The sequence below is a fragment of the Coregonus lavaretus genome (assembly GCF_964263955.1).
Source record: "Coregonus lavaretus genome assembly, chromosome: 16".
Taxonomy (NCBI): Eukaryota; Metazoa; Chordata; class Actinopteri; order Salmoniformes; family Salmonidae; genus Coregonus; species Coregonus lavaretus.
The window spans coordinates 12518521-12541897 of record NC_140003.1 but is presented as its reverse complement, the minus strand read 5'-3'; the positions used below and the strand labels follow the sequence as shown (position 1 = coordinate 12541897).

Genomic DNA, 23377 nt, shown 5'->3' with positions numbered 1-23377 from the left:
AATGCTTTAATAATTAAAAAAATGATTAGCAACAACAAGTAAATACCAATTCATCATGTTGAAGGTTGTTGCTGAAAAGCAGAAGAATAAATCCCTGCTTGACTACTTTTTTATTAAAGAGATGCACTAAGATAGAGCAGCATGGAGAGGAAAACCGACAGAGAGTGAATAAGCATCCAATAGATGCCCCCTTTAAAGAGAGTGTAGCACCTATTCTCAATGCCAGAAACACATATAATAGTAACTTAGATCACCCCAAGAAAACATTCCCAAATGTTTACAAACTATTAAATCCATTTTTATAATATTGTAATGTTGTTCTTAAAGTTGGGTTTGCAGCGCTTAACTTCGGAAACAATCCCATAACGCCCCGCGGTCTGTGTCACACACTGGGGAAATACAAGTCCATGCTCACCCTTAGCTACACTTTGGAACTGTGGTGATATGTGAATGCTGTTACACAGTAGGTAGTTTAAAGCATAGCACGCAGAATTTTCAACCAAGCGTTACTTGCCAATACTTCCTCAATTCCCCACTTGGAAGACAACACATCTTCTAAACTTCCATGTCTAGCTGCAGGCGGTTCGTTTGAATTTAGAAATTGTCTTCCAAGTCAGGAATTGAGGAAGTATCGGTTTGCGATGGTTTCTGAACACTATCATTTGTTTACAAGCATGATAGCTGTACTTTTAGTTTACGGTTTACACAGCTTGTTGGCCATTAGCCAATCATAGTTTCTCAACTTGTTCAAAGCAAGTGAATGCATCCAACTGGTATTTACGACATCACAACTGGTAAATTCCCACCTCCCACTTGGTTTCGAACGCATAATTAGTTTGAAAACTTCTGGGTTTCTCCGTACACGTAAAGACAGTTTTTATTCATCATCCTTTTTACCAAAGATTTAGTGTTTAGTGAAGTTTATAGTTTAGTGCCGTTTTTGGCAACGCAATAAAAACTTTTTATAAAGAGGGATACGTTTGTGAGAATGAGGCGGACGAATTGGGCGTCTACTCGTCAATCGGCAGTCTGCAGACACATTTAATCACTGAGAACTTCTATGGGCTCCCGACTGGCGCAGCGGTCTAAGGCACTGCATCTCAGTGCTTGAGGCATCACTACAGACCCCTTGGTTCGATTCCAGGCTGTATCACAACCGGCCGTGATTGGGAGTCCCATAGGGCGGCGCACAATTGGCCCAGGGTCGTCCGGGTTTGGCCGGTGTAGGCCGTCATTGTAAATAAGAATTTGTTCTTAACTGACTTGCCTAGTTAAATAAAGGTTAAATAAAAATAAATATATATATATTGCTATCAACAATGGAAGGAGGGCTTCAGCAAGAAGTTGCTTCTCAAAGTGGATGCTGTCCCTACCATCAACGTGACATCTCAAGCAGCAGAAGTACCGAGCATTATAATGGGCTTCAGTGAGCATGGAAGTGAACCGGGAAAGTGAAAGAGCTAGCTTGCTACCTCTATGCTAACAGTCTTTTTCAGTGACAACACGCTCATGGCATCCATCTTCCATTTACACACAGGTGTTCGGAGACGCAGATAGCTAATTAGCACAGGTACGCCTCTATCTTCCGTTAGTCCCCCCCGTACTGCCAAATTCTCTAAAACGACGTTTGAGGCAATTTATGGTGGAGAAATTAACATTAAATTCTCTGGAAACAGCTCTGGAGGACATTCCTGCAGTCAGCATGCCAATTGCACGCTCCCTCAAAACTTGAGACAGCTGTGGCATTGTGTTGTGTGACAAAACTGCACATTTTAAGTGGCCTTTTATTGTCCCCAGAACAAGATGCACCTGTGTAATGATCATGCTGTTTAATCAGCTTCTTGATATGCCAAACCTGTCAGGTGGATGGATTATCTTGGCAAAGGAGAAATGCTCACTAACAGGGAAGTAAACAAATTTGTATACAAAATTTGAGAGAAATAAGCTTTTTGTGCATATGGAAAATCTCTGGGATTTTTTGTTTCAGCTCATGAAACATGGGACCAACACTTTACATGGTGCGTTTGTATTTTTGTTCAGTGTACTTTAGCTATAAGTGTCTGTTTCTATTTAGTTTGTCAGCAATCACAATAGCTTAAAGCTAGCGTATGTTAGCTGGACCATCGAAGGTTAGCTATATTGAAAGCACAGTCACAATAATTTTAGCAAATTGCAGTTTATTTTCTATTTCACTATTCATTGTCATTACACAAATAACATTTACGATCAATGATGTCAGTGTCACAGTCATTTTCCATACTAAAAAGTGACGTGCCACTCAGTGGGCACCAGTTTACCATGTACAGTAGGCTGCAGGCTATATGTGTGAGTCATAGAAATTACGATCTTGCATTTGGGCCTTTCCATCAGTCTTCGTGGATTTTATATGCGGGGAGTATAAATTGTATACTTGTAAACTAACAAATAATTAGAACACACATGGCACCAACTACATACACATCTGATAGAGTCCATAATCTGCTACCTGTCTTTTAATGGAGAAGGAACAGTTGAATTCACAGGATATACAGTAATAAAACTGTGCTGAGGACAGTACTTTGGGTTCCTAACAACTGAATGGTCACCTTTTTCAACAAAACGCCTAAAAGGACACAACACATTGTGACTATTAGAGGCTGAAAAAATTAATCTAATTTTGAAACAGATACATCTATTATGGGCACAACTCCAATATCTAAGAAATGTGTTTCTATGGTGACCATCATCAAAAGATACTGTATGCTGCGAAAAAAACCTGTAGCTTTTAGGGACCTGCTTTTTCCTCTTTCATTCTTCGTAGATTAATCTAAATCTCTCAGCTGTAATACTGTTTTAGTATTTAATCAATTTGTTAAGGTTGCATCTTGAGCTTTCAGCTCTGATATTTAGTCCACATATGCTGTACAACATGCAGTAGGCAAAATGTGTGCAAGAAAAACACAGAGAAGGAAATTCACTGGCTGAGAATAAAATGGTGTTGAAATGTACTGCTATGGGGGATGGGTGTTGAGGGAGCCAAAATGCTCAGGCAATAACATCAGTGTGGAGGTAGACAGAGCAGAGCAGAGCGGGGCAGAGCAGAGCAGGGGCTGTGTGTGTGAGAGAGAGGAGATTGCCATAGCCTGCCAAGCCTCTACACAGGGTGAGGTGACAGACCAGGCACAGGAACATAAGGCTGTACACAACAGCAAGACCACTAACAAGCAGGGGGGGGGGGGAAACTGACATTATCAAGGATATGGTGGTGATGGTGGGTGAGGAATAGGAGATGAGGAGGAGGGGCAAAAAGCTGCTATAAAGAGACGTAGGATAACAAAATGGACAAGGGAGTGGGTTTGGGCGGGAAATCTCTGTAAATCTCAGTAACCTAGTTCCCGCTATTCAACCCTAGCAGGGAGCCGTTCAAAAAGGGATATTGCATATTCAGTTATGCTTGTGTTTTCTTACTATGGGATGAGTGAGGTCCAATACCCTACAGCATGTCAATAAGACAGAAATAGAAAGCAGACATCCCCCAAGGATTGTCTCGCTAGAAGCGAGAGCACAACCTGTAAGAGCACAACCTTTATCACTTGACGATAACAGACAGTTAATGAGGAGCCACCATCTTCAGTCAGTTTTGACCAAGCTCTAGGCTACCCATCCTTCCTTATTGATTATTTAATATAACCAAGATCCTTGTCTGGTTCCTTTTAGTTCTGGATGGCGAAAGTGGCAACATGATACCACGATCAACAATCTAAGTGACCCTTTATATAGGCACTATATACAGTAACATTTGCAATACTACTATACACAATACATTCGTATTAGACTTGCATATTAAGTCCAAAACACATGCAAGTCCTTGGAGACAAAGAGCCAATTATTTCCAACTCTAAGTAGCGTGACGACGACTCTGTTCTCCACATCATGGCCTGACCATTACCCGTTATCTTGGATGTAGTGGCGTCACCAAATGAGTTCAGCCCAGGTCTGCCACCGCCACACCCCTTCCTCCCTCACATGATTTATTACAGTCCAACTGAGACCTGACAAATCCCCAAAGATACAATTAAGTTGTTTCCCCTTGGGAAGCAAACACAGTTCATCTGAAGGGGATAATGAATACTCCATGTCATAACTTGTTCAACAAAATGTCCATTATGTGGAGTTCATCCCTGGTGAAATTACTATATAGTCAGGAAATGTAAAGATCTCTAGTGTGTTGTCTGAATCAACACTTTCTCTCACAGTGGGACTTTAGACAAAGCAAGCTGTCACTGAGTGGGCGTCTCTTTTAACGCAAACTGGTCATGTGCATCAGGAATTCAACACAATCTAGATTTGGTCTATTACAGTAAGTATCTGAACTGAGCTGAACTCTTAGCACAATAAATCCAACATGAGACGTGCACTACAGAGTGCATGTGCTATACTACACACTAACAAATAAGGGTTCCTCAATGATTCTTTGGGAAGGGTGATGGTTCTATGTGGAACCATACTGACCCAAAGAACCCGTTGAGCCCTTCAATGGTTCTTTGCAGTTCCAAAAAGGGTTCTTTGCTCTTTTAGTGATAATTAAAATCTAGGGGTGGTGGCTCATTATAATATTTTGGGGTGTGGTTTGCTCACAGCTCTTTTGTGCAACCCTGAGTGAGAATGTCAATCCAATCTATTTAAAATAAAAAAATAAAAAAGGGTTCTATATAGGTCCCAAAAGGTTTGAACCAGAGTGGAACCATTTTTTTTGGTGCTATAGAACCAGTCGGTTTTAGATAGAATGTTATGACCCTGCCCGCCTTTGGGGAAAACAACCTGTGGTTACCTCATTGGCTCACAGCAAAAACTTGACCTTTTTCAAATGCAATTTTCTTGTTGTCTACTTGTTTTAGTCAATTACAAAATGACATTTAAGAAAAGTAAAACATGTCTAAAGATTACTTTTCAACATTGCCCTGCTCCCTAGCATTCTCACTCCTTAGATAAACATAATATTGTAGGGCTTCCCTCATGCCCCTTTTCATGACAGTGCTAGCAGCCACGTGACTGAGTGCTAGCTAGCTACCGACCGGAACATTAAGCTAGCCAAGACCAACAACACAAACAAATGGACTATACAGCTACAAGTAGTGAGTGAAGTTACAAACGGACTGTACTAAAGAAGTTAAGCGTCTTACCTGTGATTAAATTTTTTCCACACACATAGCTACGTATACCCTACTTGGACACCGCATCCCCACATTTCCCACTCTCCCATACCGAATAGCCTGAAGCCACAGGGCCCTTCTCACAGGCTCTATTTCCCTACATGAAAGCATTGCGAATCATAGGTTGGGATTTTTGATCTGACTACATGTACATTGAACAACACAGCAGCTTTTTGGCATGTTTTGTTATTTCTGTATAACAAAAAACCAACGACGAACTTGCCTCTTTTACAATGGGCGTCAATAGGAAAGAATATTGCTTTTTCCCACATCTGTGGGCGTGGTCAAGGGGAATTCATCATTATTACGTGAATACTGACTGGGACTATATACAGTAGAACCTTTTTTTAATGGTTCTTCATAGAACCTTAGGAAATGGTTCTTTATAGCACCATACAGGTTTCATTAATAACCTTCTTTATAGAACCTTCAAAAAATTGTCCCACATAGCACCAAAAAAGGTTCCGCTATCGTTACAAGCCAAAGAACCCTTATTTGGCACTATACCATTTGTTTATGGTGTGTATAAACTGAGAAAAAACTATTCCAGCACTACATTTGGTCACTAAATCACAATTAACATTAAATTAAAAACACAAAGCTGCAACGCGGCTGCTAAATGCAATGAAATGCGTGAGGCGTGTAGCGAAAAAGCAACCGTTAATTAAGTTTAATGAAACAAATGAATGAAAAACACTAACTCACTAGAGAATAGGAAGCTATTAAATATGTGTCTCATCAGAGCGCCCTGGCGACACAGGTTCCTCTCCGTGGGGAGAGCCGTGACTCTGCCCGTGCTCTGATCCTGGGCACATTAGATTTAATTGGAGACTCCTGCTCTCACTTGCTCAGAGGGCTGACTTCCTCGGCTGAACCCACATTAACCCTTTGAAACTGCAGAGTGCTGGAGTGCGGGCTGAATGGAGAGCGGGGAGCAGCACGGGACACGCTCTGAGTGTAATTATTTACAATGAATTATGGTCACTTTCTCCAGGGGCCTGTCTATCCTTTCCCAGCTGTACCTTATCACGAGCTCCATTCTGCTACTATTTACCTAGACTATGCCACCCCTGACACCACACACAAGCTGTAGTCCCTAAGCTGGAGAGAATCATTTATCTTATGCCGTTATACCTGTTTAAGCAGAGAGCTATGCGTTTCCTTTTCTATTTCTGCATTGAATGATAAAACACAGACCAACGCATGCCTCGGACTGCTCAGCTAATCTGCTACATTGTATATATATATATATATATATATATATCAATTTGTCTGAATGTATTATGCTGCTGCTACTCTTTGTGTAAGACAAACTCCTCTTTGCTTATTTTAGTTTCAATATTAAAATGGACACTAGTATTCATAATACAGTATGTGAAGGTTGTGTATAATATGTATCACTAATTACAACAATTAAAATAGAATTGAAAAGAGACACACAATGACTCAAAATTGTTTGCTTTTAGGCCAAAAAACTCCTTTCTCCTCTTTTCTCCTCTCCTGTTGTTAATCAAATGTTAATTATTCTCCCCTAAAGCTCATCTGTAAGCTGCAGCACCTACTTCAAATCCCTACCTCAAATCCCTACCTCAAATCCCTACCTCAAATCCCTACCTCAAATCCCTACCTCAAACCCCTACCTCAAATCCCAAATCTCAGATGAGAAAGCTATATTTAAACACGCTCTGTCTTAGTTATGCATTACAAGTTTACATTTTCCATACTTCTTGTCCAATATGCAGCATTTATGTTCAATATTCAACACTTAGCCAAAGATGGGAGAATCCATTGAAAGTACAGCAATATAATTCAAGAAGCTCATAAATAATGATTTACATTGAAACATGGTAAAAACACAGTTCCTAAGGTTTCCATATCAAATGCATTATAATATAAAATATTTAGGATAGGATAAGCCAAACTGTGAGATTATGTGTAACTCTAAAACACTTTCTTTATCCAATGCTAGAATGTCCACAAGCCAGACATACTGTATTTATATGCTCACAGATACATATGAATAAACATTACATTTACATTTTAGTCATTTAGCAGACGCTCTTATCCAGAGTGAGTGCATACATAATTTTTTTATTTTTCATACTGGCCCCCCATGGGAATTGAACCCACAACCCTGGCGTTGCAAACACCATGCTCTACCAACTGAGCTACATCCCTGCCGGCCATTCCCTCCCCTACCCTGGACGAATTGTGCGCCAACCCATGGGTCTCCCGGTCGCGGCCGGCTACGACAGAGCCTGGATTCAAACCAGGATCTCTAGTGGCACAGCTAGCACAGTGATGCAGTGCCTTAGACCACTGCGCCACTCGGCATCAAGTGCACTTTAAATCAATTCACAACAGGCTCGTGCCACCCACACACGTCTTAGCATGAACAAACAGCAGAAACACAATAACAAGGAAGATGAAATTTGTTCTCCAATACCAGTGAATCGTGAAAAAGGCTTGGGGCTGCCATGGAGGGGGCAGAGAGGAAGCAAAGAAAACAAGCCACGTCAATGCACAGCTAACTAGTTATGGGCTGTGTCCCAAATGGCACCCTCTTCCCTATGTAGTGCACTACTTTTGACAGAAGCCATATAGGCCCTACATAGGGAATAGGGTGTCATTTGGGAGGCATTAATGAAAGACCAGAGGACTTCCTCCAGCTCTCCTCCACAGGCACTACCGCTGTACTACTCAAGAGCTTCACTTGACACAGCAAAACTTTCTCCTTTTCAGTGATTTTCCATAATTGTGGAGTACCCTACAATCTGCTGTACCAGAAATGACTCTATTTTTATAACAAAATCAAGAGTGATGGTTTATGTTGGTAAATGTTGGGCAGGCCAAGTCATCACAAAATATTGTATAAAATATTCAAAACCAGAAAAATATTTAGATAGTGATGGTGCAAAGTCAGCTTGCCACACAACAACCCGAGGAATTGCTCTTTTAAAATAGTCTAACAAAATGTTCCACTGCAGCTTTCGGCTGGAGTTGTTCAGAAAATATTTGTAAACGCCTCTTTAGCATCATGTAAATGCCACAGCATGTTCCCAATAGCCCATCATCATTAGCATTTACATGATAGCCAAATAGCAGTCCTCTCACAAAGCTAATTTTCTGCTGATGTGCCAATGCTTTTCTAAACATAATTGATGAGTGAACACAAAACTCAAATGAAGTGCTTCATATATATTTTAATGTAGAACTGCAAAGTGTCGTGTTAATCAAGTGCCATACAACTTCTCAGGGAGAAACTCTGTGTTGCTGACAGAATTCTTCCTCTAGTCTATCACACATTCAAAGTCAGCTTGCCATGAAATTAAAATCCCAGCCTCTTTATCATTTAACTGAGCTGATCAAAGAGGTATGGCATTGTTTCTGATCTCAAATGAAGACAGAATTGGCGTAAAGTACAAAATAGCATGTTCGATTTCCAGTGTATAATTAATGTACCAATCGAACAGAAGAGTGGTAAAGAAATTGCAGTCTGAGCAATTTCACTTCTGCATATACAAAGTGAATTTCATTGCACCTCAGTGATTCGGTATAGCGTTCCCTGGCATGACGTTGATGATGATGATGATGATGACTCTCAATAGCTGTGTATAGACTAGGGTTGCAAAATTCTGGTAACTTTCCTAAAATTCCCTGATTCTCCAGAAATCCTGCTTGGAAGATTCCTGGAATTATGATGGAATTAGCAGGAAATCCTGGAATTTCTGAAACCAGGAATTTTGGGAAAGTAACAGGAATTTTGCAACCCTAGTGCAGACTGTTTCTCAATCCTTTCAATTCTACTTTTCTTGAGTAGAACCAACAGTTAACTAAACCTAAACCATTTGGAGTCAATAATGATATCTGTTATATTAATTTCAAATATTTACACGAACATTTTATAATTCTTGGACCATTGTACTCATCGTCACAAAGGATATGCCGAAAAGTGTCTGAGTTTGTTTTTTGTTCTATTGAACATGACATTATAATAAAGGTATTTTAATGCAATGAAAAGTGCCTTGCTCCTTGTTGTTGTTGTTGTATATGTTGTTATAATACTCTCATACAGCGCATTTGGAAAGTATTCAGACCCCTAATTCTAAAATGGATTAAATCAATAAACATCCTCATCAATCTACACATAACACCCCATAATGACAAAGTGAAAGTTACATTTAAAAACAGAAATACCTTATTTACATAAGTATTCAGAACCTTTGCTATGAGACTCGAAAATTGAGTTCAGGTGCATCCTGTTTCTATTGATAATTATTGACGTTTCTACAGCTTCATTGGAGTCCACCTGTGGTAAATTCAATTGATTGGACATGATTTGGAAAGGCACACACCTGTCTATATAAGGCCCCACAGTTGACAGTGCATGTCAGAGCAAAAAACAAGCTATGAGGTCGAAGGAATTGTCCGTAGAGCTCCGAGACAGGATTGTGACGAGGCACAGATCTGGGAAAGGGTACCAAAAAATGTCTGCTGCATTCAAGGTCCCCAAGAACACAGTGGCCTCCATCATTCTTAAATGGGAGAAGTTTGGAACCACCAAGACTCTTCCTAGAGCTGGCCGCCCGGCCAAACTGAGCAATCGGGGGAGAAGGGCCTTGGTCAGGGAGGTAACCAAGAACCCGATGGTAACTCTGACAGAGCTCCAGAGTTTCTCTGTGGAGATGGGAGAACCTTCCAGAAGGACAACCATCTCTGCAGCGCTCCACCAATCAGGCCTTTATAGTAGAGTGGCCAGACGGAAGCCACTCCTCAGTAAAAGGTACATGACAGCCCGCTTGGAGTTTGCCAAAAGGCACCTAAAGGACTCTCAGACCATGAGAAACAAGATTGTTTGGTCTGATGAAACCAAGATTGAACTCTTTGGCCTGAATACCAAGCATCACATCTGGAGGAAACAAGGCACCGCTCATCACCTGGCCAATCCCAAATCAAATCAAACCAATTCAATACCATCCCTACGGTGAAGCATGGTGGTGGCAGCATCATGTTATGGGGTTGTTTTTCAGCAGCAGGGACTGGGAGACTAGTCAGGATCGAGGTAAAGATGAATGGAGTAAAGTACAGAGAGATCCTTGATGTAAACCTGCTCCAGAATGCTCAGGACCTCAGACTGGGGCGAAAGTTCACCTTCCAATAGGAGAACGACCCTAACCACACAGCCAAGACAACACAGGAGTGGCTTCGGGACAAGTCTCTGAATGTCCTTGAGTGGCCCAGCCAGAGCCTGGACTTAAACCCGATCTAACATCTCTGGAGAGACCTGAAAATAGCTGTGCAGTGACGCGCCCCATCCAACGCGCCCCATCCAACCTAACAGAGCTTGAGAGGATCTGCAGAGAAGAATGGGAGAAACTCCCCAAATACAGGTGTGCCAAGCTTGTAGCGTCATATCTAAGAAGACTCGAGGCTGTAATCACTGCCAAAGATGCTTCAACAAAGTACTGAGTAAAGGGTCTGAATACTTATGTCGATGTCATATTTTCGGGGGTTTTTTAATATATAAATGTGCAAAATTTTCTAAAAATGATGGGGTATTGTGTGTAGATTGATGAGAGAAAAAAACAATTTCATCCATTTTAGAATAAGGCTGTAACGCACTGTATAATAGTCTCATGCACACAGTGATTATGTTCAAAACTCTGATAATGTAACAGATGGGAAGCCATGTGCGGCTGACTTTGAGTTGATGATATCATGAGCGAGTGTGACGACGATTTGATAAGCTCATTATGTGAATATGAGCTTAATAATTAAGAAACACTCGGAGTGAGAGAGCTGATTTGTCTATGAACGCGATAGAAAATTGTTTCTCCCATACCATAGGAATAGGAATAAAATCAAAGTTTAGGTGCAGGGCTGCAATCCGGAATGCTCAAGGAGAGGTTGCCATGGAAACAGAGTTACATTGGACCGAAATGAAAGTGTCTGAGGATTAGACTTTCACTGTACATACATTTTTAACCACATATTGTTTTCACATCGTCATCTCTTTCTTGTCCTTTAACCTTATACCACACATACAGTACGTTCGCATTTACCCAGTCAAGATTACACCGCTATCTAGATTTTACATTGACATTGAGAAAATATAACAAATATGTTAAAATCCAATTATAGTAAAACGTGCTGTCGAATTTTGCTGTTGTGCCCAGCGCATATGATGCATGTTAACCTTTACCTCCAAAGTGCAAGTTTTAGAAATCTTATCTGCATTCTAGAATATTCTGTGATAATGACTGACTGATCCAAACATTAGAAAAAGATGTAGACATTTCTAATTCTTAGGATAAATCTTAAAAGGCAGCTCCAGTATGTCAGACTTATCATACAGTCATTTCTCTGCAGCTTTTTTTCTATATAGCATCCCTATGTAAGCCCTCATAAATAAAATAGTCCAATTAAATGTTCATATACTATATGAGTTCTGTGTCAGTTGCTACAGATTTTTCATCAACACTTAAAAACTCTATATTGAAAACAGCTGGGATTCTGAATAAAATCTGAGGACTGAAAATATTTCAGATTTGATATACAATTTGACTTTTTTTGTGGATATCTAATGGCATGACTTGTAAAGTATGCTACTGCCACATACGTACAGTACAGTACAAACTTTTTCATGATCAACATAAATCTGCAGTGGTCTGTTCTGCGTCAGACAGGATTGCTACAAAGTTATGTCACTCCACAATCTTAAAGGCCCTCTCTGAAGCCCTTTTATTAACCGTCTCAAATGGAACAGTTTGAAAATGCCTGCACACCATGATCACATGTGGCATTCCTGTTCTCGTTGAATTAATGTTTCCAATTTCAAAAAGCACTGGGGAAAGCAAAGTATACACTGTAAAAAAGCAAATTTAACCAATTGCTTAATCAGAGTTAATCTGTGAGTTGAGTGGACTTCAAAAGGACAAGAATTTGAGCTCATGTGTTAAAGTTTGTTTACTCAACAAACTCTAATCGAAGTGAGCTGAATTTGAAAACGGTTGTTGAGTGAAATTACAAATTCATGTTTGCCTTTGGAAGGCAACACTGTAAAAAAGCCATCTTAACCAATTGCTTAACCAGCGCTATTATGCGAGTTGAGTGGACTTCAAAAGGACTAGAATTTGAGCGAATGTGCTAAAGTCTGTTTACTCTTTCAAACTCTGCTCGAAGTCAGCTGAATTTGAAAACGGTTGTTGATTAAATTACAAATTCATGTTTTCTCAAAACAACTCAAAACCTTCCCCATCATTATCATATTTCCCAGCATGCTATCTTGCAGGTAGATTTTCTGAATTGTTTGTTTCAACACCTGTGTTTGTGCATGTACTTTGATTGGTTGATTAATATTATGATATATGTAATGTATTGTCATAAAGAGTTTAATATTAAATATAACATATTCACTTAAACACTCACTTGATGAAGGCTACAGTACTGAAAACCATTGAATACAACAACCATGTCTCTGTCGCTAACAAATACAATCATGGGTGGTAACTACCATTCACTCGAAAGGCAAGGCAGTCTGGGAAATAAGCAAACAAGGTCGAATAAATTCTCAAATTGAATCGTATGTTCACTCAACCTAAAATTCCAAATTGAGTGAACTTATAATTCAATTTGAGAATGTTTGTTGGTTCAGCTATATGCCCAAATGTTGAGCAAACTCACAATCTTATTGCAGCTGGTTGCCTTACAATTGTAATCACCATATTTTTTCTTTACAATGTACCCCCAGAAGAGTGTGAGGTTTGTATTGTAAAACAGCAATACTGTTCCCTGGACAGCAACTCTTTGGAATATGTTTTAGGAGATCTCATAAAAACAGAGTCAATTATTTCTAAAATAATTCAATTTACCAGCATTCTTGTTTAGTTGTATTGCTTACCAAGGACCACTTTCAATGTTGACTTTCTGTACTAGACACAGGGCAACCAAATTCAAAAGAGATTGAGCACATCAAATTGCAATTCGTTTTTTGCCATTTCCACTGCATACGTAAAAATCAAATCAGAACATATGATTTATAAACCTATCCAGTTGTGCCACATAAAATCAATAACATGTAATCAATGACATCCACTAACATCCAGCGGTCATTGGAGAGGCCCATCTGGGTTAACATGGGCCACAGAGTAAAACCCTGCAACTTCACATTATACTGATTCACTTTATACTCATCCTCATAGTATTACACTAATACTAACAGAAATATATTTTTGCTATCATATACTCTAGCCTGAGCCAAACATAGCCCACTGCTTTATACCAGGGCATAGACATGCAATAGGCCTAGACCTATGGTCTTTACTAATACTACAAGAAAGAAAAATAAGGTATTTGTGATAACTTACCAGTGGTTTCCACTATTCCTTCCAATATGACCACAATTTCAAACTGATCTGTTTGCATGGATCTCTGGGAGAGTTCGTAGAATGGGCTTTTGGTGTCAATCACATGGCAGATCGTGAGTGGTGAGACGAGGAAGAGCTGGTCCGCCCCGGTACTGAAGCCCACATCCAATTCCAACTGATCCAGCGGAAGAAACTCGCCTTCGGGCGTCTGACGAGACTATGAAAGCGTACATAGATGGAGTTTGAAAGAGAGACAGAGAGAGAAAGAGAGACACAGTTTAACTACTGCAACCCAGTGAGCCATACTGACAGCTATCCACATTTTGTGAGCAATCAAAGCGATCAATCATCAGTAAATAGACAGAGTTAGTAAATCGAATGTGGACGGCTATAGCTAATCAGGCACATCAAGTCACATGAAAGGCACGTCTTAAGATGGTGATAACCCAGTGACCACCACTATAACTCTCTTCAAATGGGCCTGTGGGTTTATTAATCAAACTGTTTAGATTCATAAAAATTGAAACATTATTATAGCATTGCCACTAAATTTGCCTGGAATTAATAGCTGTATGTTTTTAATTCACATTGGTAAGCCTATTTGCAAATGTTTTTGTTCATACATGTATCTTATGCTCTAGAAATCCATTATTCTATATTTTATTACAAATGGCTCTAAAAACATAAGAGCAAACGCCTACTGGTATTATTATATCAGCAGGGAATAATACACTTTATAATAATACCCTAATTCTAATAACGATGTATTTCATTATCTTTTCCAACCGTGTTTAATATTTAATTGTACGTAATTAAACAATAAGACAACGAATAACTTACATCGTCTGAAATAAGTAAATAGTAAAGTTTTAATACACAAATATTGTTGAGCTATATGGAGGCATAGAAGTGCCACTTACTTTCAGCAATTTGCAGCGGATCTGTGCGGAGACCATATGGCTATTACGCAGGTTGCCGACTCTGAACATGAGAGTTAGTTTTCCATCTCGCATCGAAATAGCTGCATGTTCACTGAACATCAAAGTCTCTGCCCTTTTTTTGGGCTGGGACATCTTAATGAACATGCAGCCAATCAAAAAAGCATCAACGATTGATCCCAGGATTGACTGGAAAAGAAAGAGAATTATCCCCTCAGGACATTTGTCCGTGATATACCTATAGCCATATCCTATTGTGGCTTCCGTTTCTATGAAGAATAAAAACGCTGAGGGAAAGTTGTAGACATTGGCAACGCATGGCGTATACTTGTCATCGTGGGCTCGATGGAGGTCTCCTCTTATGTAAGCTATGATCCACCACATGAAGGCCATGAAGAGCCATGCCACCGTGTATGTTAGGATGAAGATGAATAAATTCCAGCGCCATTTCAAATCGACCAGTGTGGTGAATAAATCGGAAAGGTATCTACTGGTTTCACCACCCAAGTTTCCATGCTGGACGTTACATCGCCCGTTCTTGTCCACAAAGCGTTGCCTCTTCTTCTTCTTCTCTGGTGCCGGCTGGTTGAATCCAGACCCGCTGGATGAGGTGGTCACTACCTGATAATCGTCCCCAAATTTCTTTCGAAGTGCAGACATACTACGATGACAGCAGCGAGAGAAATAATCTGAAGCGTTCAATGTAAAGTCTATTTCTGTACAGGACTTCGTTGTAGTTGCAGCAAGTGTCCTAATGTTGTGTCCAATATCTTGGAATTTGAAAAAAAGGCGAGGAAAGTGCGTTCTGTAACGAACTAATCATGCGCTGTCCCCTCGCTCCACATACTGTTCGTACAACTGCACGCCAAAGCCATGAAAATAGAGAGGAATAATGTCACTTCAATCACTACAAACAGCTCTTCATCCGAAAAGTAGTCCGCTAAAAAACAATTACGCACAGGATCATCTGCTATCCAAACGCGTCCGTTGCAGTTCAGGTTTGAACAGATTATTCTTTGGTGCGTCGCTGCTGATTACTTATCGCCCTCCCAGATTAGACCAATGCAGGTTGGCGCAACACTTTCCTCATCCGTGAAGTCCACACCTTGGGTTAAAAGTTGAAATTGTTTCCATGCCCCATCAAGCAATCAGGATTCTGTAGGTAATTAATGAATCGTTGGTAACTGTGATTATAAACCGTGGTCAGTATGAAACAGCTCAATACGTACTGTACATCCGATTTCAGCGTTGGTGTTGGACACAATTTGGTTCCCGAACCTCCGCTTTGTGCTACTGCGGGCGCACATACGAACTGCATTCAGTTCTATGACAGTGGAATATGATAGAAAATTATGGATTCGGGGAACAATTTACTGTCCAGTCATACTTATGTGGTTCCCCTCACCGATGATGCTTGAAAGCTGTATTTGCTGCATCCCCTTTTCCTCTTCTGGTGGAATTAGTCTTGTGATGTTGTTATGGACGCAGGTATTAAGAATCCGACAGCAGCTGTTTCATTCTTTCTCTCGATTTTCCCCTTCACGGCTCCTGCGCACTGCACGTTCCTTATACAACGATGCACTTACTATTTCCTACTGGTACTACAAACAGGGGCGTACTTGGTGATTTGGAGGCCCCAGACAGAGGCCCCAGGCAGAGTGCCCCCACCCCCTCCCTTCCCCTCCTATGCGTTTTAATGGGTTTTATAGTAAATACATGTGACTTAACCTTGAGCAGAGCATGGGGGGGGGGGGGGCTCAAGCTGAGAAATTATTACATATATATATATATATATATATATATATATATATATATATAGAGTGGGGAGAACAAGTATTTGATACACTGCCGATTTTGCAGGTTTTCCTCTTTACAAAGCATGTAGAGGTCTGTAATTTTTATCATAGGTACACTTCAACTGTGAGAGACAGAATCTAAAACAAAAATCCAGAAAATCACATTGTATGATTTTAAGTAATTCATTTGCATTTTATTGCATGACATAAGTATTTGATCACCTACCAACCAGTAAGAATTCCGGCTCTCACAGACCTGTTAGTTTTTCTTTAAGAAGCCCTCCTGTTCTCCACTCATTACCTGTATTAACTGCACCTGTTTGAACTCGTTACCTGTATAAAAGACACCTGTCCACACACTCAATCAAACAGACTCCAACCTCTCCACAATGGCCAAGACCAGAGAGCTGTGTAAGGACATCAGGGATAAAATTGTAGACCTGCACAAGGTTGGGATGGGCTACAGGACAATAGGCAAGCAGCTTGGTGAGAAGGCAAAAACTGTTGGCGCAATTATTAGAAAATGGAAGAAGTTCAAGATGACGGTCAATCACCCTCAGTCTGGGGCTCCATGCAAGATCTCACCTTGTGGGGCATCAATGATCATGAGGAAGGTGAGGGATCAGCCCAGAACTACACAGCAGGACCTGGTCAATGACCTGAAGAGAGCTGGGACCACAGTCTCAAAGAAAACCATTGGTAACACACTACGCCGTCATGGATTAAAATCCTGCAGCGCACGCAAGGTCCCCCTGCTCAAGCCAGCGCATGTCCAGGCCCATCTGAAGTTTGCCAATGACCATCTGGATGATCCAGAGGAGGAATGGGAGAAGGTCATGTGGTCTGATGAGACAAAAATATAGCTTTTTGGTCTAAACTCCACTCGCCGTGTTTGGAGGAAGAAGAAGGATGAGTACAACCCCAAGAACACTATCCCAATAGTGAAGCATGGAGGTGGAAACATCATTCTTTGGGGATGCTTTTCTGCAAAGGGGACAGGACGACTGCACCGTATTGAGGGGAGGATGGATGGGACCATATATCGCGAGATCTTGGCCAACAACCTCCTTCCCTCAGGAATTGAAGATGGGTCGTGGCTGGGTCTTCCAGCATGACAATGACCCGAAACACACAGCCAGGGCAACTAAGGAGTGGCTCCGTAAGAAGCATCTCAAGGTCCTGGAGTGGCCTAGCCAGTCTCCAGACCTGAACCCAATAGAAAATCTTTGGAGGGAGCTGAAAGTCCGTATTGCCCAGCGACAGCCCCGAAACCTGAAGGATCTGGAGGTCTGTATGGAGGAGTGGGCCAAAATCCCTGCTGCAGTGTGTGCAAACCTGGTCAAGACCTACAGGAAACATATGATCTCTGTAATTGCAAACAAAGGTTTCTGTACCAAATATTAAGTTCTGCTTTTCTGATGTATCAAATACTTATGTCATGCAATAAAATGCAAATTAATTACTTAAAAATCATACAAATGTGATTTTCTGGATTTTTGTTTTAGATTCCGTCTCTCACAGTTGAAGTGTACCTATGATAAAAAATTACAGACCTCTACATGCTTTGTAAGTAGGAAAACCTGCAAAATCGGCAGTGTATCAAATACTTGTTCTCCCCACTGTATATTACTAGTATCATTGTTTTAACCCTTTCGACCCCAATAGAATTCCAGAATGCTGCTGTAGATTACTGAGAATTTTCAAGATAAAGCACATTTTCTCACACATTTCAAACACACAGACATAGCTCAAAAACAAAGAACAAATGACAATTACAAGTTAACTTAGTTTTAAATAGCACAACCTCTTCTTTAATATGACACCACATTCATGACAATAGGAATAACACTAATTTTGTCCTCCATTTTGTAAAGACACTCACTATCAAAAAACTATGAACACAACACAACAACAAAGAACTAGAGTATTTAAGTTGTAGTAAATTTGACTAAATTACTAACTCAAAATGTACCAACTATAAAATATTATACTTATAAATATTTTTAAAATAATCCAAAATGTGACCAGAGGACAATATTCAGAAAGTATTTCCACACAAAGTAGGCTATTTCATTGACAACGATTCTTACTTATGTAACAATGTAAAAATGCAAACAACTATTCAGAGACTTTCAAAATGTACATAACCTCAATAATATTTAGTACAGACCTGGCCTGAAACAAAATGTAGATATAGTAGCCGACTTTGACAACAATTCAGTGAATGCAACAAGTTTTATATAGACAGATAAAGGGAGAAGACACAAAACACAACTACTGTTCAGAGACAATTTCTCTATAAGATCTGTAGGACAAATTCATGTCACACTGTCACTTGAGTGTTTGCATTTAGCCTACAACGTGCCATGACACTTCTTGAAGTACGGCCCCATCCTACAAAGTGGCACAAAATGTCAAAATAGTACTTTGACAACAATTCGGCAAATGCAACAAGTATTAGATAGAACAAATTAAAATGCACCCACACAAAGTAGGCTATTGGATAGAAAAATATTCTTACTTCTGTAACAATGTAAAAATGCAAACAACTATTCAGAGAATATTAAAAAATGTAGATAACATCTGTCAATAAGATTTAGGCCTGACACAAAATGTAGAAACAGTAGCCTACTTTGAATTCAGTGAATGCAGACAGATACAGAGAGAAGATGCAAAAAATACAATTTTAAAAAGTACACAATTTCCCCATAATACTTATACGACAAATTCATATTTCACACTGTCACTTTAGTGTTTGCATTTAGCCTAAAACATGTCATGGAACCTCTGGAAGCACTGACCCATCCTGCAAAGTGGAACAGAACACACAGAGCACCCAAAGGATGTTTCTACACATCTCCCACTCTTTTCCCTGTGTCCACTCCGGATGCACACCACACACCCTCTCTTGCGCCCTTCAAACGTCACCAGGGAGTGGCCTGCTTTCAAATTATGAGTAACATCTCTTGGTGCCACACTCTTGGCTCACCGCTTTCGTCCACTGTAGCCATCACAAAGTGAATGCACGAGCTGCATTTTGAATGCCTTCAGGGACCAGCGTCTGCGGTTTCTGGGAAGAGGCCTTTGCAGGGTCCCCCACACTGGTCTACTGTCGCCGCCCTCAGGGTACCACACATAGGTAGCAATATGCTTTGAGCAGCTATGTAGGTACATGCATTTTTCTGATCCAAATTCAACAAATGAGACATACAAATTTCACAAAGTAAGCTGTGTGGTACAAGGGTGAATGGTGAGACATAGGGTAGACGCACTCCATGGAAATGTAGGCTCCCCTCTCTAGTGTGCTCTCCCTCTTCCTTTCCCTCTTCCTCCTCCTCTCCCTCTCCATATTCCTCTCCATGTTCCTCTCCCTCCACTCTCCTCTCCCTCCTCGCTTCACATCTCTATCCCTCCAATCATCTCTAACTCCTCTTCCCCCCTGCCTTCTGCTGCTGAGCTCTGACTCTCCACATCACTTCCCTCGCTTTTACTGACCTAGAGGAACAGAGTAACAGAGGGAGAGAGTGAGAGAGAGAGAGAGAGAGAGAGAGAGAGAGAGAGAGAGAGAGAGGGGAACAGAGGAATAAATAGGATACAATTGTGGTCAGGATCCTAATCTCTCGCTCGCTCTCTCTCTTTCAGAAACATACACACACTATCTCTATCCCTTCCTCTCTTTTCCTCAGCCATACACACCCTCTCTAATAATCACCTCTTAGGGGTTTCCATAATAAATTGTGTATTACAGTTACAACACGCCTCCCATTACACACGCACACACACACACACACATACACGTTATGTTCTTCTATCCTCGTGGGGACCTAAAATTAATTTCCATTCAAAATCTTATTTTCCCTATCCCCTAACCCTAACACTAACCCTAAACCTAAACCTAAACCTAATCCTAATCCTAATCCTAATCCTAACCATTACCATAACCCTAACCTTAACATTAACCGTAACCGCAACCCTAAACCTAACCATTATCCCCTTACCATAACCATAATTCTAACCCTAATTGTAACCCTAACCCTAAACCTAACCCCTAATCTTAAAATAGCCTTTGAGAATTTTCCTTGTTTTGTTATCCTTGTGGGGACTATTGAGGATTTTATGTCCCCACAAAGATAGAAGATCCTGACTTAGTTAGCTGGTACCGGAGTGCCAAGTCTAGGTCCAAAAGACTTCTCAACAGCTTCTACCCCCAAGCCATAAGACTCCTGAACAGCTAATCATGGCTACCCGGACTATTTGCACTGCCCCCCCACCCCATCCTTTTACGCTGCTGCTACTCTGTTAATTATTTATGCATAGTCACTTTAACTCTAACCACATGTACATATTACTTCAACTATCTCAACTAGCCAGTGCCCCACTCAGCACCGGTACCCCCCTGTATTTATAGCCTCCCTACTGTTATTTTATTTTACTTCTGCTCTTTTTTTCTCAAAACTTTTTTAGTTGTTGTTTAATTTGTACTTTTTTGTTAAAAATAAATGCACTGTTGGTTAAGGGCTGTAAGTAAGCATTTCACTGTAATGTCTGCACCTGTTGTATTCGGCGCATGTGGCCAATAAAATTTGATTTGATTTGATTTGGTTGTCTTTGTAGAGGGGGAGTGAGACGATCAGGAGAGTGACAGCGTTGCGAGCAAAGCACAATGTTGCTGCCTCCACTCTACTCTCATTTTCTTGCCTGACAGACAACTACAGAGTTAGACAATGTTATCTTATTAGTTACGAAGCTGGGACAGTTTGCAAATGAATAGCACCGGCAGAAACAAGCAACTTGTTAGCTGGCTATATAAACAAATATCACTGTAACTCAATATCATTTGAGCTAGCAAACATGACAAACAATAACCTAAATCCAACAAATAAACACAAGTTACTCCAATCTCTACTTCGTGGCTAGTTAGCTGGATTTCCGTATGGCTAGTGATAGGTATTGAAAGTGACAGCTTGGGTCGTTTTCATATGAATTACTTCAGTAGAAACAAGACAACCAGTTAGCTGACTATACAGGGCCTACAGCTAAACACTGCTCCACCGACAGGACTGGCTAATCTGAGAGCTCTACGGACAATTCCTTCAACCTCATGGCTTGGTTTTTGCTCTGACATGCACTGTCAACTGTGGGACCTTATATAGACAGCTGTGTGCCTTTCCAAATCATGTCCAATCAATTGAATTTACCACAGGTAAAAACCTGTTTTCGCATTACAAACTGTTGTTCCCCATGACGGGACTATTTAGTATTTTATTATGTATTGTGTTATGTAGTGTTATGTATATTATGTATTTTCTGTATTTTATTTGTTGTGTTTTGTAACTAGGATAATGCCTTTGGCTGCTAGACAATGAAAGAAAGAAAACTAATAGAACAGGAGAAAGCATGTGAGGAAGTCTATATAAAATAATTGCCTCCACGTTTCTATGGTGGGATTTTGGCTATAGGCTACTTTGAAGCAAGGTAAGATATGCCTCATAATATGAAGTAAAACTTCCATGTTTCAAACAATTAAGGAACAGGAGAAATATAGCGATGCTAATGATAGGCCTAACCGTACTCTGGTAGATGGAAAGGCTTTTCCAATAACCTTCTCAATTAAATGTTAGCTAGCTACAAAGTAGCCTACGCCTATCTGGCAGAATTATATCATGCTTATTTGCATTAATCAAGTGGCCATTTTTTTGCAAACTCCATCTCATGTGCTACAGAAACACCACTAACCAAATAACAGTTCTAGGTGCCTGTGCACTTGAACTGAAGGGTAACTACACAAAAAATTTGAAATATCTTAGATTTTTTTTCCAGACCACAAAAGTGGTCTTGGGATGTGGTGTAAGCATTGTTATGGACTTACAATATCCAATTTTGTTGTTTTTCTATTAATAAATTGTAACTTTGAGAGCAAAAACCTGAAAAAAATGAAAATCAGAAACCTGTGAATTTCTGACTCAGTTGACAGACTAATTTATCTGTTTCAGTACAGCTAGGGTTGGCCTGACTGTGAAAGACCAGTATGTGATTTATAATGTTAGGTCATTGATTCTCATATAATGTTTCACACATAGTGCCTTTCCTTTGCCAGGCAGGCCATTTGGGAATTTTTTGGCAAAATTATACTATACCCACTTGTCCAGGAACCACTACATTACTACACACAGAGAGCCAAAATGCCAAAATTGTATGCAGCTCCCAGACCACATTCAACCCTTCGGTTGCTTCGTAATCAGCAGGTTTAGACTAACAGTGAAATACTTACTTACAGCCCTTCCCAACAATGCAGAAGGAAAAAAGATACACAATAGAAAAATTTTAAAATAATAACACAAGGAATAAATACATGAGTAATGATAACTTGGCAATATACTGTACACTGAGTTGGGGCATGGACTCTACATGGTATCGAAAGCGTTCCACAGGGATGCTGGCCCATGTTGACTCCAATGCTTCTCACAGTTGTATCAAGTTGGCTGGATATCCTTTGGGTGGTGGACCATTCTTGATACACACGGGAAACTGTTGAGCATGAAAAACCCAGCAGCGTTGCAGTTCTTGACACAAACCGGCTGGCACCTACTACCGTACCATGTTCAAAGGCTCTTAAATCTTTTGTCTTGCCCATTCACTCTCTGAATGGCACACATACACAATCCGTCTCAATTGTCTCAAGGCTTAAAAATCCTTCTTTAACCTGTCTCCTCCCCTTTATCTACACCGATTGAAGTGGATTTAACAAGTGACATCAATAAAGGATCATAGCTTTCACCTGGATTCACCTGGTCAGTGTACACTACACTCAGTGTTCACAGGCTAACAGTCCCGAGTCGATGTGCAGGGGTGCAAGGTAATTGAGGTAGATATGTACATATAGGTAGGGATAAAGTGACTAGGCAACAGGATAGATGACAAACAGTAACAGAAACATATGTGATGAGTCAAAAGACTATTTAACTAACTATTTAGCGGTCTTATGGCTTGGGGGTAGAAGCTGTTCAGGGTCCTCTTGGTTCCAGACTTAGTGCATCGGTACCACTTGCCGTGCGGTAGCAGAGAGAACAGTCTATGACTTGGGG

At 40.4% G+C, this 23377-nt stretch overlaps 1 protein-coding gene across 1 annotated transcript in view; it reads right to left on the bottom strand.

The window, feature by feature from the left end:
* LOC311143688 (G protein-activated inward rectifier potassium channel 1-like) overlaps positions 1-15319 on the bottom strand; it is a gene marked incomplete at both ends in the record, with an annotated part of 31474 nt that extends 16155 nt beyond the window's left edge. Inside the window, 3 exon segments of the mRNA XM_084179560.1 lie at positions 13559-13775; positions 14479-15273; positions 15275-15319. Coding sequence (XP_084035686.1) covers positions 13559-13775; positions 14479-15273; positions 15275-15319 — 1057 coding nt within the window.
* Between the last annotated feature and the right edge of the window lie 8058 nt (positions 15320-23377).